The sequence below is a fragment of the Catharus ustulatus genome, chromosome 18 (genome assembly GCF_009819885.2).
Source record: "Catharus ustulatus isolate bCatUst1 chromosome 18, bCatUst1.pri.v2, whole genome shotgun sequence".
Lineage (NCBI taxonomy): Eukaryota > Metazoa > Chordata > Aves > Passeriformes > Turdidae > Catharus > Catharus ustulatus.
In genome coordinates this window covers 9,723,445-9,737,592 of record NC_046238.1, presented here as the reverse complement: position 1 = coordinate 9,737,592, position 14,148 = coordinate 9,723,445, and the positions used below count along the sequence as shown (strand labels likewise).

Genomic DNA, 14,148 nt, shown 5'->3' with positions numbered 1-14,148 from the left:
GAGCCCTCAGCAACCAGCTGAGGGAAAGAATTGAGCAGCAACATCTAGAGTACCTGCTTTGTCTTTCTTCTTGGATATTGTGCAGCTCTTCAGGGCTCCCACTTTGGAAAATGTCTGCAAGGAATTTGGACACGTGATTCAGCTCCCTTTGTCACAGGCTTGCAACTCAACTGCCAAGGTGGCCCTCTCCCCCAGCACACACCTGCCAGGCACTGCAGCTGAGCCTCTCCTCATCCAATTATTTCTGTGCAAATATACACACACACAGAGTCTTAAAGATATTCTCAGAAATCCTCCACCACCCTCAGGAACAGTGCACAGATCTGACTGGGCTCTGGAGGAACATTCTGGATTACAAGATGCCCTCAGCCAGGCAGGGGCCCTGAGGGTGGGTGGTGCCTGTGATGTCTCTAGAACACAGCTCTTCCCAAAAATGGGGGGCTAGAGGGTAGCCAACTGTTTATTTGACTCCCTTGTAAAGCCAGAAAAGGAAGAGGGGACAAGTGCCAGCCCTCCTCTGGATGTTTGCCCACAGCTGGACCTGAGTCTCTCCCCAGTCTCACAGGTCCAGGATCCTTGGCCATGGAATTGCATTTTACATGGCTATAACAAGTGCCAGAGATGGGAAATTCCAGCTGCCTTTCAATATTTTGGTATTAACACCCCACAGCTTCAGGAATGTCAGGCTCTCTCCCAAGTGCTTTGCTGAGGTGAAGCAGCACAATGTCAGCAGAAGCTGGGAGGAAAAGCACATCCAGAAATCATCATTTATTTATTCACTGCCTCTCACACATGAAGCAGTGACAGAGCTGCAGCAGTGCCTGTCCCAAGGAGGAGCATTACAGAAAACATGGGAAATCAGCAATGTTAGATTTCCTACTGCCTCCACCTGTCTCTAGGTGGAATTAAACCCCACCAAAACAGTTCCAGATGCATTTATCTTAACTGACACCTGGAGTGATGTTCCCAGTCCCAGCAGAACCCAGTGCTCTCTCATCTCCCACTAGGTCACACTGGCTGCAGCTGAAATCCTTTAAAGACTGTGTCCTTACTGCTCACCTCCTTCAGTGTGTCTTCTGTGGTGGCAAAGTTCAGGTTTTTGATGAATAAGGTACACCCAGGAGTATTTTCTTCTTCTTCCTCCTCCTCTTCCTCCTCCTCCTCTTCTTCCTGTGCTGCTGCTTCTTCTGAGTCTTTTATAGCTTCACCTGAAACAAGAATAAACCCAACTTTGTAAGATGCAACAAAGCCAAATTTTGGGGGAGTTGCCCATCCAAATAGTGGGAAAGAGGAGAAAGGTGATGTATTTAGGGAGGGAAGATCAGCCCTCACAGCAGAAAGTGACCCAGACCAAACATATCCTGCGGCTTGACACAACAGCAGAGAAACACAGAGACCCCCAGCAAGTCAGTCACAATTCTCACCTGGTTCCAGCCCTGCTTCATCCTCCTTTCCTGGAACCCCAGCTTTTCTTTTCTGAGGGGCTGGGCTGAGGAAAACTCCCATTGGAGCCCACTCCAGATACAAGGGGGCAGAATGGAACTGTGAAAAGACAGGAGAGAAATGAGGAGTGAAGGGGAAAGCCTGAAGGAAAAACTCTGCTCTCAGCTTCATTTTCACCTTGCTCTGTAATGGCAAACAGCAGTAGAAAAGCTGAGTAGTATTTTCAAGTGGCCAAACCCTGACACAAAAGGATCCAGCCTTACAGGACCAGAGCCTCCATGGGTCACTCCTGGATTATGAAAGGGAAAAGAAGCCCTCCAGCTGTGTCCCAGCCCCCTTCTCCAGCATCCTCTGCCCAGGCACCTCCCTAAATCCAAAGGGCACAGGCTGGAACACCAGAGGCTCTGGGATAAAACCCTTCCCACGCTCAGACTGAGCCCTTGTGCAGCTTCCCAACTCACCAAGATCCCACTCCCCAGGCAGTGCCCCCACCTTGGAGTAGGCCAGCCTGGTGAAGGCTTGCTTGGCCTCTGTGGGCTCCAGGAACTCCACGATGGCTGTGATGCCTCCCTCTGGCAGCAGCACCCTGCCCAGGCTGCCGTGTTTGCCAAACAGCTCCTCCAGCTCCATGGGGCTTGTGCTGGCTGGCAGGTTCTTCACCAGGATCACTGTCTTGCTCCTCTCACCAGCAGCCTGACACAGCCAGCAGGGAGAGAAAGAATATGGGATGTAAGAGAGAGAATCCAGCAATTTTCTAACTGGAGATTCCAGATCTAACAGGCTGTGCTCTCCCTCTCTCCGTGTCACCCCTGTCCAGGATCCAAAAGGATCAAGGGTTGTGTAGAAAACCCTCCCTGGAAATCACATCTCCTGGAAGGAGGTTTCAGCTGCAGATCCACAGGGCTTCTTTTCCCTGCCCACCATCCTAAAGCCATCACAGTATGGATTTCACCCATCCTGAGGGCAGCTGCACTTTCAAATGGACACATCCCTAACTCATCAGGGAGGGTTCAACCCTGCAAGATGCTGAGGATTCAATTACCAGTTCCCAAGAGAGCTGAGAACAGCAGGACTAGAAGAGGTGGATCCCTAGTGGTGCCTCCAGCTGAGCCTCTCACCTGGCTGAAGGAATCCAGGCTGACTCCGTTCTCCACGAGGAACCGGCGGATTTCCTGGACCAGCTCCGTTTCTCCCAGAGCCACTCTCACTGCCACGCTGTCTTTGCTCTCCTGCAAGCAAGAATTCAGTCACCTGCTGCTCCCAGAAGGACATACAAAGGGAATGTGGCAGGCAGCTTGAGGGTAAAATACTACAGCTCCTCTGGAGCTACTGGAAATTGTACTGTTGGAATTTGAACACATTTCAAAGTAAAATATAATTTCCAGGAAGGCTCTGAGCTTTAGGATGTAAATTCCCATCAACTTCTAGTTATGTGGAAATGCAAAACTCAGCCACAGGGAAGCAGAGTGGGAAGGAAGGCTGGGGACCAAGGCACCAACAGGCTCAGACCCCACAGAGGTGCCCCACAGCTGTGAGGTGCCAAGGACACACACAGACTTGTCCTGTACAAGACCAGGAAGGCCCTGGCCACAAAGAAACAGGCAGGAAAGTGATGTCCCACCCCAGCTGATCCATCCCAACCCAACCCAACTCACAGCATCCAGCACTTGGCTTTTGGAAGCATTGTACTTCTGGGCCATGGCATCAGCCACAGCGTTCGTCCCCACGAACAGCGAGTTCCAGTTGTGGGAGCTGGCAAGAGAAGACACAGCCAGGGTCAGTCATGGGCTCCCTCCAGTCAATAATCCTGGGGAAAAGCAGCTCTGAGCACCACCATGAGCAGGCAGGGTGAAGAGAGAGGGAAAGAAGGGTGGAAGATCCCTAGAGAAGGGAAAGGATGAGGGAGGTGTGACTGGAGAACAAACACAAAGCAGTGCAGCTGAGCTCTGCTTCCCCAGACCTGACTGGTCACAGCCCTGCAGCTGAAGTTCAGGAACTGCCTCACAGGAACAAACCTTTCCAACTGGTTTCCTAAACCCACAAACCCCATGCAAGCAAGGCTGCACCTTTTTCTTTTCAAGACAGAAAACATCAGCCACTTCTTGCAAACTGATTTGTCACCCAGTAAGAAAGCTGCTACAAGCTTTAGAATTACAGGTGGCCAAGCAGAGGAGAAAGGCCCAACTGATCTGAAATCACCCCCAGAAGAATTACAGACTTTTTTTAGAGAAGGAACTCATACCAAAGCCCTGCTGCTCTCAATTTCTGCTGCTCACTGAGCTACTGCAGCTACCTGGGCACAGGAGTCAGGTAGGTAAGAGAGAAAGGAAACAGAGCTGCACAGCACATGCTTCATCAACTCTGGGAATGTCTGCAGCTCCTGTGAAGATCCTACATGCATTCCTGACACTCCCTGGGCATCTGGCAGCTCGTGTTGTACCTGGCACTGGTGGCTTTGTCCTTGGCCTCTTTGCGCTTTTTGTAGGAGGAAGATTCCTCTGCATCCTCTCCATCTTCCACTTTGTCCTTTCTGATTGTGGAGGGTAAAAGATGCATCATTCTGCCCTGCAAGACAGGAAGAAGATATCCAGCAGCTCTGGAATAACCCACAGATGTCCACATGGAGAAAATTTCCTGGCACCTTTCCTAGTCAGACAGCCTTGGTGGAAGGAAGGAATTTTTCTTCCCAAAGGAGCCACAACTGCAAGTCAAAGTGGCCACACAGCATGAGAAACTCAGAGCTCCTTCCCCATCCCTTCCAGGATTTTGGTGTCTGCACCAAAATCTGTTCAAACCAAAACAACCTGCAGGAGAGCCTCAACATTTTGAACAAAGCCCACAAGCAAACTCTCAGCCCCATTCCCAACAAGCACTCCCACCAGCTGCAGCCCAAAGCACAGGGAAAGCATCAGCTGCTGTACCTGGAACACCTGCCCATCCAGCTCTGCCAGGGCCTTCACAGCGTGCTCAGGGATCATGTAGGTGATGAAAGCAAATCCTTTGGGTTTCTTGGTGAAGCTGTCTATGGGGAAGTGGATGTCCGACAGGGGTCCTGCAGGAGGCAAGGCCTGGTGCTCACACATCCCTGCACAGCTCTGAACTGGCAGCTCCCACTCACAGTCAGGGATGAGGGGAGCAGCTCTGGATGTGTGCTGAGCCACCAGCCTGGGCCAGGAGTGCACAGGGACAAGGCACAAATACCCCAAGTCAGGTGTGGCAGTTCACAGGCTCTGACAGGTGACACAAACCAGGCAAGCTCTGAGCAGCTGCCTTCACCTCCAGTCAGGGACACAGATTTCCACAACCTCACCTTTGCCCCAGGATGCCAAAATAACCCTAAATGTGTTGAATTTGGAGGTAGAAGAGGAAAATTTCAATTTACACCCCAAGTTTGGAATGCCAAGTGGATCTTAAGGGTTCACCTCTCACCTGCAGGCCTCCTGCCAAACAGGCTCACATTATCACACCAGAAAATGAACAGGATGGCAGCTGGGCCATGTCCAGATGTGGGACACAGAGCTTTGTCCATTCCCACCCAGCAGGAAAACCTCTGGACAAAGGAAAGATGTTGCCCTGCATGCTCCAGCCCCATGGCAAACACTCACCATACTTTGAAAAGATCTTCTCCAAGTCCTCCTCAGTGCTGGTGAAAGGCAGATTCCTGACAAAGAGTCTCCCTGACTCAGACAAGTCCTCTTCCTCCTCATCATCCCTCAGGGTCCTTTGCCAGGGCTGGTGCTCAGGTTTTGCTGGAGCAGTTTCTTTTGCAGTGCTCCTGTACCTGGACACTTCCACACAGCACCCACCTGACCCCAAACAACACAGAGGGACCTTGGACACCTCCACACAGCACCCACCTGACCCCAAACAGCACAGAGGGACCTTGGACACCTCCACACAGCACCCACCTGACCCCAAACAACACAGAGGGACCTTGGACACCTCCACACAAACAACACACAGGGACCTTGGACACCTCCCAAGGCCACGAGCAAACAGCACCCATGGGCAATGCTGCCCAGAGAGGCTGCCTAGAACACAGGCTGGCCAGAGCTAAAGGAATAAAGGATTTATTTATTCCAGTACAAGAGCCTGGCTGAGGCTACACCCAAGATGGATGATGGGTCACAAGTTTTCACACTTTTGGCAGTTTTGCTTCATTTATATATTGGGGTTAATTGCCCAATTACAGCTCCAGGTTATGAAGTCCCATCTCCCAGACTGCTCTCCTCAACTTGCTGTTATGTTTTTTTGGGCCTGAACTGGAAAAGGATTGTTTTGTCTAAGTTGTGAGGAGAACTTGCTAACACTTTATATGAAGTTCAGAGTTACATACTAATAATCTGGATAATGTAACAGCTAAAACTGAAGGCATCACAAAGAGCTCAGGGTTAGACACAATTACAGCCCCACAGGCTCTGAGCAGGACTCAAAATAAGGGGGAGGTGGGGGCTGTAAGAGTCAGGCCTCATAAAATTCTTCCCTTTCAGAGAGCCCCAGCCTGGCTGTGCCAGCCTACACTATATTTGCAAACAGCATTTCAGAAGTTACTCCAAGGGTTAGGCCAAGCCCAGGGCTCCAACCCAGCCTTGCAGCACTGTCTGTACAAAGCTGGACTCCAGCAGTGTTATTTTTATCCCAACAAGAACCACCTCGAGCACACAGCAAAACACGAGGGCCCCCAAACCCCACTGCTGCCACAGCACCTGGCTCATCCCAAGGAACAAACCCCCCATCTGCCAGGGAAAAACTCCAATCACAGGAGCTACTTGTGCAGGGAACACTCGAGCAGCTGAGCTCCCATGGCTGGAACAAGGAGGAACAAACAGCCCTTACCCAGGAATTCTTTTTTCCGCTTCAAGGCCCTTTGCATTTCTGCTTCACTCTTCAAGTCAACAAAGATGTAACCTTGGAGGAAGGGAAGGTTCAACTGAGCATCATGTGGGGAACACACACAGCCACTAATTGGGTAATTAAGGGTGAATTGGGCTTGCTTTAATATAGATTCCTATAGACAGAGCATTCAGCTCCCATGAAAAGTTTCAATCCAGCCTGGAAATGGCCATGTCAGACTGGAAGGCTGCCTTTTCAATGCTTATTCTCCATACACAAATCAAAAAAAACTTGACTTAGCAGCTGGAAGAGGCTTTCACAGGTGCCTCTGAGAGCAAATGAAAGCTGCATCCTTGTTGGACTATTAAAGTAAAGAGCACACAGCAAAGCTCCAAGGAGCTGCTCCCACAAATCAGCAGTGCCCTGGCTGCTGCAGCTATCCCAGAGGAACAGGCTTTTCCTTGGCATAGTTTGGGGTGTTTAGAAAAGTTCTGGATGCAGCTCAATAAAAAAACAGGCTCCTGCTGCTACTCCTAAGGGAGCCCAGCCAACATTCCTCTGCCCACGGCATCCTGTGGGCAGCAAGTAGGGCAGGAGAGCTGCAAAGTCACAGAAAGGTCCCAAAGAATCAGGCCACGAGCCAGGGATTTGGAACTGCAGACTCAAAGAGCAGAGGGGTGGTCAAGACTCCCAGAGCCCACCCCCTTCCACACACAGCTCTTACCTGAATTCTTCCCCTGGGCTTTTTTTCCCATCCGGACTGCCACTGGTTTCAGAGGGAAGAAAAATTCCCGAATTTTTTGCTGCAGGAGGAATTAGAACTGTTTGAATAAGTTCTCAGATAGAGGAAGCAGAAAGCTGCAGGCTTAGGTTTTTATATATAAAACACACTGCTCAACAAAACAGATCTCTGCACAAAGACAGCCCAGAAGGTCCTCTGATCACCCACACAACCCTCAAAAGAGTGAAAAGTGAAAAGTTCCTGCAGAGGTGCCCTGGGAGATTCCCCTGAGCCTCCCTCCCCAGCTGAAAAGCAAACTTGCCTCAGTGATGTTGGAGGGGGCCCCACGGAGTTTCACTGTGAAAGGAGTGCTGGCTTCCCCTGAGCTGCCCTGGGGGGAAGAAAAGGGAGAAAAAGCTGCATGAAAGAACAAAAATCACAGCACAACCTGGGCTCAGCCAACAAACAGGAGGCTGAGGATGGGAGGGAATATCAGGAGATCCCCACAGCTGCAGCAGCCTGGGGCAGGAGGTGCCAGCTGAAGGTGCACTGCCATGAAAAACTGAGTTCTGCTCTTTCCAGGACAGCATTTCCTGGAAAAAAGCCTCTGACAAGGGCACTAGCAGCACTCACCTGGAAGCCCCATCTTTGGGAATTTAGTCAGCCCTGAGGAGATTCAACGTTTGTAAATGGGTCATACCAAGAATGCCAAGAAAGCTGGTACCCAGTGGGGGCTGCAGCTTTCCCAGCCCCTGCAGGGACTGACAGACACCTGCTATCCATGGAGCTGCTGCAAAGACAGAAATCTAATTCAGCTGTACCTCCAGTGTGGATCCTTTTTTCTTCTTCCCCCCTGCTGTTTTTTGCTCTGTTTGTTGGGCTTTTGGCTTCCCCCTCTTCTCTGGGTGGGCTTCTGCAACGTCTGAATCCTCCTCAGTCTCACTGTCCTCTTCTTCCTCCTCAGCCTCTGTTTCCTCATCTGTACTGGATGAGGAGGAAGAATCCTTCACCACTTTAGATTTCAGGTAATCCATATCTGAGAGGTCTTTGCTGGTAGCTGCCTTCTTCCCTTCCTTCTTTCCTGGCAGAGAGGAGAGAGCAGAGAAGTTTTTCCACACAGATGATGCTGCTGCTCTCCCCCCAGGCCAGGAAAAAGCAGAGAACTGACACAATCATGACCATCACCTCCTTGTCCTCTACCTTTCCATGGCAAAGGCTTGGGAACAGCAGAGCAATTTTATCTCAGCACTTGCAGACTGACAGCCTGGATTTCAAAGCAACAGTTCACATATAAAGCATGTTAGAAAGGGGTTTGAGGTACTCCAGGATGAAGTATTTTGTCACAATTTTAACTCAATACCCCAAGCAGGCCTCAGAGAAGGGTTTCAAGTGTTTAGTTTTACAGGGAAAAGGACACAATCACATCTGCATTTGAGTTACCCAAGGAGAGATGAGGAGCAGCAGGGGAAACACCACTCACTCCATCAGGACAGCCTGAGGAAATCCCATGGAGGGAGGCAGAAAAGCTCCAAACACACACCCATCCCTGCTGCAGGGACACTGCATTCCAAAATACACACAGCAGTCTGCAGCCCAGACTGGCGAGTCTCCAGAATGAACCCACAACTCCAGATTTCCTCTCAGGAGCCAAGATACTGAACCCTGTCCCTTCCCATCAACCCTGGCAGGCCCAATTTCCAGAAATGTGCTTCAAAGGCAGAGCAGACAAGTTCACAGAGGTTCCCAAACCAACAGTAACCACATCCAGCCCTGGAAATGCTGGAGATGCAAGGGGCTGCAATAGGAAATAGGAAAGTTGCAGATGTTTGTTACTCCTCCCTAATGACACAGGGAAAGCACAAATGGCACCCCTCAATATCAGACACTGCATTTGCCACATCTCCCCAAATCTGGGGAAGCCACCAGACATTCCCAGCACACAGAGAGGTGACACTGAGTCCAATCCTGTCACTGTGACTGAGGCAAGCAAAGGGTGTCAGCTCCCTTGGGTACCTTTAATCTCCTCATCCTCAGAGGGGTCATCCCCAGCCTCACTCAGCTCCTCAGACTCATCTGAATCAAAGTTCAGGTAATCATCTGCTGCTGCTTTTTCCTTCTTGGGCTCCTCTGCCAAAGTGTCATTGGCCCAAGTGGCCACCTGGGACCGCTTCTGGTGAACCACCAAGAACTCCTGGAATGTTTTATCTTCCTCCAACTGTGGGGGAAAAATAAAAAAAAAAGAAAAAAAAGAAAAAGACAAGCTGTGAAGAGAGACTCAATGAATGTGAAATCCAAGTTGTCACCTCATTTCCAGCAGTGTAAAACCAAAAATCCCTTAAAGGGAGCCCAATTTACACTGACAAGGTGATTAAAAGCGTCTCATTCATACTCTTTTTTTAATGATTAATGTTTAGAAAGTACTTTAAGGAGGAAAACATAACAATAAAAAGAGAAAAAAACCAGACAAGTTAAATGTGACAAAACTCACATATGGTTAAGCCCCAGAACTGCTGAAGCAGAACTGACCTGGATGCAGTGTGTGCTCACAGGACACATTAAAAAGTTGAAGCCCCATGTTGGGGTTGTCCAACTTGAATTAACAGCATGAGGAGTAGGACAGAAAGGAACTACTCAGCAGCAAGAATGCAGGGACAGCAATCCAATCTCAACTCACCTTCTTTAAGTTATCCACTGGATCTTTCTTCTTTTTATCCTTGGGAAAAAAAGCCAGAAAAATTTATCAGAAGCACAGGCAATTCCAGGAAACCCAAGAGCACAGGGGCAGAGATCCTGAAGCAGAAAACAGCAGCATCTGATGTCCCAGCTGCTCTGTCCCCTCCCCACAGCCCAGGCCACCCTTCTGTGGCACTGACACACATCAGAGCCTCCAGCACTCAGGCAAGACTCACTTTCTTCGTGCCTGCAGGAGCTGCACTTGCCAAGGGCTCCTTGGTCTGCTTTTCTGAGGCAGGGGCTTTCTGAGAGTACTTGCTCCAGGCTTTGGGTTTTGTAGGATCACCAAAAGACTTGCATAGCTCCACCTGGAACAAGTCAGGTTTTAATCAAACACATGCTCAACACCCTAGGTTGTAACTGCTGGGTAACTTCACTCAGGAATTATTGTAACCCTGATGGGATGCAGGGCATGTGCAGGAACAACTTTTTACAGAAGATTATTTTAAAAGCACAGAGTCACACTTTCAATCTCCATGGGAAAGTCAGGAGTGGACAGGCACAGAATCCCAGAATGGCCTGGATTGCAAGGGGCCTTAAAGTGCCACCCCCTGCCATTGGCAGGGACACTTCCCACTATCCCAGGGTGCTCCCAGCCCCATCCAGCCCGGCCTTGGACACTTCAGGGATCCAGGGGCAGCCTCAGTTTCTCTGTGCCAGAGTCTCCCCACCCTCCCAAGGCAGAATCTCTTCCTAAGATCCCATTCCTTAAGAATCTCAGGGAGGTATTTGTGAGATCAGCTCACCGTGACTCTGGAAGTGTCTATGAAGCTTTTGTTGAAGTGGTTCAGGGCTGTTTGAGCTTCATCCTCAGATTTGTAGCCAATGAAGCCGAATTTGCGGAACCTTCCATCCTTGGTGTACTTCAGGCAGCAATCAGTGAGGGTGCCAAAGGCACCAAAGAGCTTCCTGAAGCGCTCCTCCTTCATCTGGGAAGGGAGGGAGGGCAGCAGGAAGGGACATCAGCCACAGGGAGGCTCTAAGCACAAGTCCAACCCAAACTATTCTGTCTCAAAGGACTTCTGGAAGGCTGCAGGAACCACTTTGTGAACCAAACCCCCACTTCAGCCACCAGAGCCACTCATCTGCCCCACGAATCCACACATGGGGACAGAGAACAGGCGGGATCCTGCCGGGCACAGCAGCACCGAGAGCACCTGCTCCCAACTCCCGGACAGCGAGAGAGGCACAGTGACCACAGCAAGACCCACTGTCCCCCTCGAGGGCCTGCTGCCTGCCCAGCCCGTGCCCCTCCTGCTGCTTCCTGCACCTTCCTGACTCCTCCAGGAGCTCTCGCACCATGCCAAGCGTCCCCATGTTCCCAATCCCAGCACTGACCATAACCCCTTGTCCCCTCACAGCCCCTTCCCCCGGGATATCTCACCGTCCCTCCTCCAAAACCTCATCCTCCCACCATTTCAAACTTCTCCGTGGGAGTCTCCCCGCTCCCCTCCCGGTGTTTCTCCCTTCCCGGTATCCCGCTTCCCCCCGCAGCGTCCCTTCAGACCCTTCCTAGGCCCGACACGCCCCCTGCACCCCCGACACCGCAGAGACTCCTCACCCCATTGGGGAGATTCTTCACGATAAGCCGCGACATGGCAGCGACAGACGCCAAGGAAGGAGCGCTCAGCACCGCGCACGCCGCCCCATGGGCGCCGCCATCTTCCCCGGGTCACGTGGCCTGTACGGGCACCGCGCATGCGCGGGGCAGGACCCGGATGTTGGTCCTTAGCAACGGCCCCTTAGCAACGGGGCCTGGGGGCATCGCGGGGACACCGCGGGCAGGGAGCGGCGGGGCCGGGAGGGAGCAGGGACACCGTGAGGAGGGGTGACAACCGCCGGGTTACCCCGCAGAGCGCGGCTGCAGCTCCCGGCCCGGCCGCGCTGCTCGGCGGGGCCGCAGGAGGGAGCTCCGCGCCCGCCGCTCCCGGCTCCGGCCGCCCGCTGAGCCAAAGGGCTGCCAGAGATACGGAGTTTGTGTGGGGACATGGCGCACTGGGGCTCCATGGCACGGCTTAAAGTCGTGCGGGAGCGAGGAGGGAATGGGGACAGAGGGTTTGGTCCAGGGAAAGTCTGGACACCTGAATCTATTCAAGGTGCCAGGTTGGACATTGGGGCTTGGAGCAAGCTGGGAGAGTGGAAGGTGTCCCTGTCCATGGCAGGGGATGGAATGAGATGATCTTCAAGGTCCTTTCAATTCCAAACCATTCTACGATTCTATGAATAAAAGCAGCTTCCCTCCAAGGAATGGTTAAATAACCCACAGCCAGAGCATGTTGTGTTGTGAGAGCTCCAAAGGATAAAAGAGCAAAAACCACAGAATAAAAACAAACCCCTTGAAGGTTACTAAATACTGCAGGTCCTTTCCTAGCTGAACATCCATCTCCAGCTTCCTCATGAGGGGCAGCTCCAATCTGCTGTGGCCCGAGGAACATCTGGAGCTGTGCCAAGGAAAATTAGCCTGGGCATCAGAGAAAGACTCTTCCTCCCCGAGAAGGACCAGGACTCTGGGATCCTCACAGCTGCCTTCCAACTCAGGATATTTTATGCTTCCATGATCCATTGCTGGAGGCTGAGCATACCTGGGGGTTCTTCAAGTGTCTGCTCCTGCTTGCAGCCCCTCAGCCCTGCTCTGCCTGTCTCCCACGAACTGGAAATCTGATTTTACACCGTTATTCCCAGAGGAAGATGCTCGGGGCAGCTCTGAGCTTCAGCACCAGCCCTCACCCACTCTCCCCACAGTTTGGAGTTACCCCAGGGATAACTTGGAGCAATTCCACCCCCTCACACCATCTCCTAATGCCCCTCTGAGGCTGGTCCAGCTGGCTGAGCCCATCCCAAAGGCAGGAAGGAGACAGGACAGGAACTGCCTGGGGGAGGCAACCCCAACCCAGGCACATCCCAGCGTCCTGGCAGGACTGGGGTGCAGCCCCTCTGTCCCCTGGGTGAACAGCGAGGGAAATGCATTGTCCCGGGAGGGAGGGCAGAGCCAGTGGCCAGGGGGAGCAGGAGAGAGTGGAATGCTCTGGGAATGCCATCAGTGCCCTGCTCCGAGGGAAGGTGCACAGCACAGCCCCCTCTCAGCCCTGACTGGGGGCTCCCAGGGGAGCTGCTCCTCTGTCCCTACAGGAGTCTCCATGAGGTGTCACACACGGGGACTGAGCTCCCTCCCCCCCTCGCCCTCTGCTCCTGCCTTGTCCTTGTCAGGGCTGTCACTCGGGATGAAGGCTGGCACTGACAGCACCCTCACGCCATCACTAATGCATCCAGACCTTGCCCTTGTCACTCCTGTCCTCTCTGAGACACTTGTCCCCCTGTCTCCCTGCCCATGTCCCCCTCACCCTCTGTGTGCAGCTGGCAGCAGTGTCCAGCTCCTGCCCACGCCAGCCCTGACCCTGCCTGCTCCTGCCTCCTGAGGCTGCCCAGGGATGGAGCCTGCCTGTGTCCAGCCCTTCTGCTCCCTGGGTGTCCTCACCTCCCAGCACAGCTCAATTTGCCTCCTCATTGCCTTTTCTGCACTCAGGGGTGATTTTGCCCAGGTGGGAGCATGGCCCCAGCTCTCAGTTGCTACAGGAGTGACCCCTAAGGATGCCTGGGATCAGACAGAGCCTCTTCTCCAGGGGAGCTTGGGGGGCAGTGCTTAACTGAGACCAGGCCAGGCACCCAGCTGACTCTTGATTCCAGTGGCCATGCAGGAACGTGGGTTTGGCAAAGTCCATGGAGATGTTCAGCTCTGCTGGTCTCACTTAATTGAAAACAACTGATTTTATCCCTCCCTGGATGCAAAGCTTCACTACAGAAGCACAAGATTTACACACACTGATTCAGATTTGATTTCCTTTGTGGGTTCTGCTCCTCAGGGTGGGTCAAGATTTTAAGTTTGCAAATGTAAGACTGGGAACATCATTTTTTCTGGAAATCTGGGGATTTTAAGGGGATCAGAGAGATAAGAGAGCTGCCTCTTCAGCAGGTGGTTGTGCTGCACCATGGAAGGCCCTTCCTCAAGGCAGGCTCAGTTCCACCCTGAGATCCCAGCCTTGAGGAGATGAGGGAAACTGAGGCCTTGTCCTGAGTAGGCTCACAGGACATTTTGGAAAGCTCCCAGTGCTTGAATGGCTGCTCTGAAAATCGTCCTTAACCCCTCTGCTGCTGGCACAGAGCAGGCACTGCAGAGCCAGTGAGGAGGGTTCACTGGGGACAGGTCACCCAGCACATACTTCGAAACAGAGGCAGGGGAAGATACATATAAAATAAACAAAATCAATCCTTTGGGATGTTTTCCCCATGGAACCGATTGTCTTTGATGGTAGCAGTATGAGACACTCCGTGTCCCAGTGTCACTGTGTGTCACCTGTCCCCACTGCAGTGCTGGGCTGGATGCAGGTGGGGCAGGAAAGGAAAAGGTTTTGTTTCCTGAA

General features: G+C 52.2%; 1 protein-coding gene across 2 annotated transcripts in view; it reads right to left on the bottom strand.

Annotated features, from left to right (window-relative positions):
• RBM19 (RNA binding motif protein 19) overlaps positions 1-11,403 on the bottom strand; it is a 50,853-nt gene extending 39,450 nt beyond the window's left edge. For both annotated transcript variants that reach the window (XM_033075935.2, XM_033075936.2), the window contains exons 1-18: positions 11,292-11,403; positions 10,477-10,659; positions 9,907-10,038; positions 9,672-9,710; positions 9,011-9,212; positions 7,819-8,078; positions 7,320-7,388; positions 7,001-7,079; positions 6,280-6,351; positions 5,049-5,249; positions 4,365-4,495; positions 3,884-4,008; positions 3,099-3,195; positions 2,562-2,672; positions 1,936-2,136; positions 1,425-1,542; positions 1,060-1,208; positions 54-114 (exon numbers count right to left, since the gene is read on the bottom strand). In XM_033075935.2, the coding sequence (XP_032931826.1) occupies positions 54-114; positions 1,060-1,208; positions 1,425-1,542; positions 1,936-2,136; positions 2,562-2,672; positions 3,099-3,195; positions 3,884-4,008; positions 4,365-4,495; positions 5,049-5,249; positions 6,280-6,351; positions 7,001-7,079; positions 7,320-7,388; positions 7,819-8,078; positions 9,011-9,212; positions 9,672-9,710; positions 9,907-10,038; positions 10,477-10,659; positions 11,292-11,327 (2,266 nt within the window). In that variant the 5' untranslated portion in view covers positions 11,328-11,403. The remainder of the gene's footprint in view (positions 1-53; positions 115-1,059; positions 1,209-1,424; positions 1,543-1,935; positions 2,137-2,561; positions 2,673-3,098; positions 3,196-3,883; positions 4,009-4,364; positions 4,496-5,048; positions 5,250-6,279; positions 6,352-7,000; positions 7,080-7,319; positions 7,389-7,818; positions 8,079-9,010; positions 9,213-9,671; positions 9,711-9,906; positions 10,039-10,476; positions 10,660-11,291) is intronic.
• Positions 11,404-14,148: the final 2,745 nt, after the last annotated feature.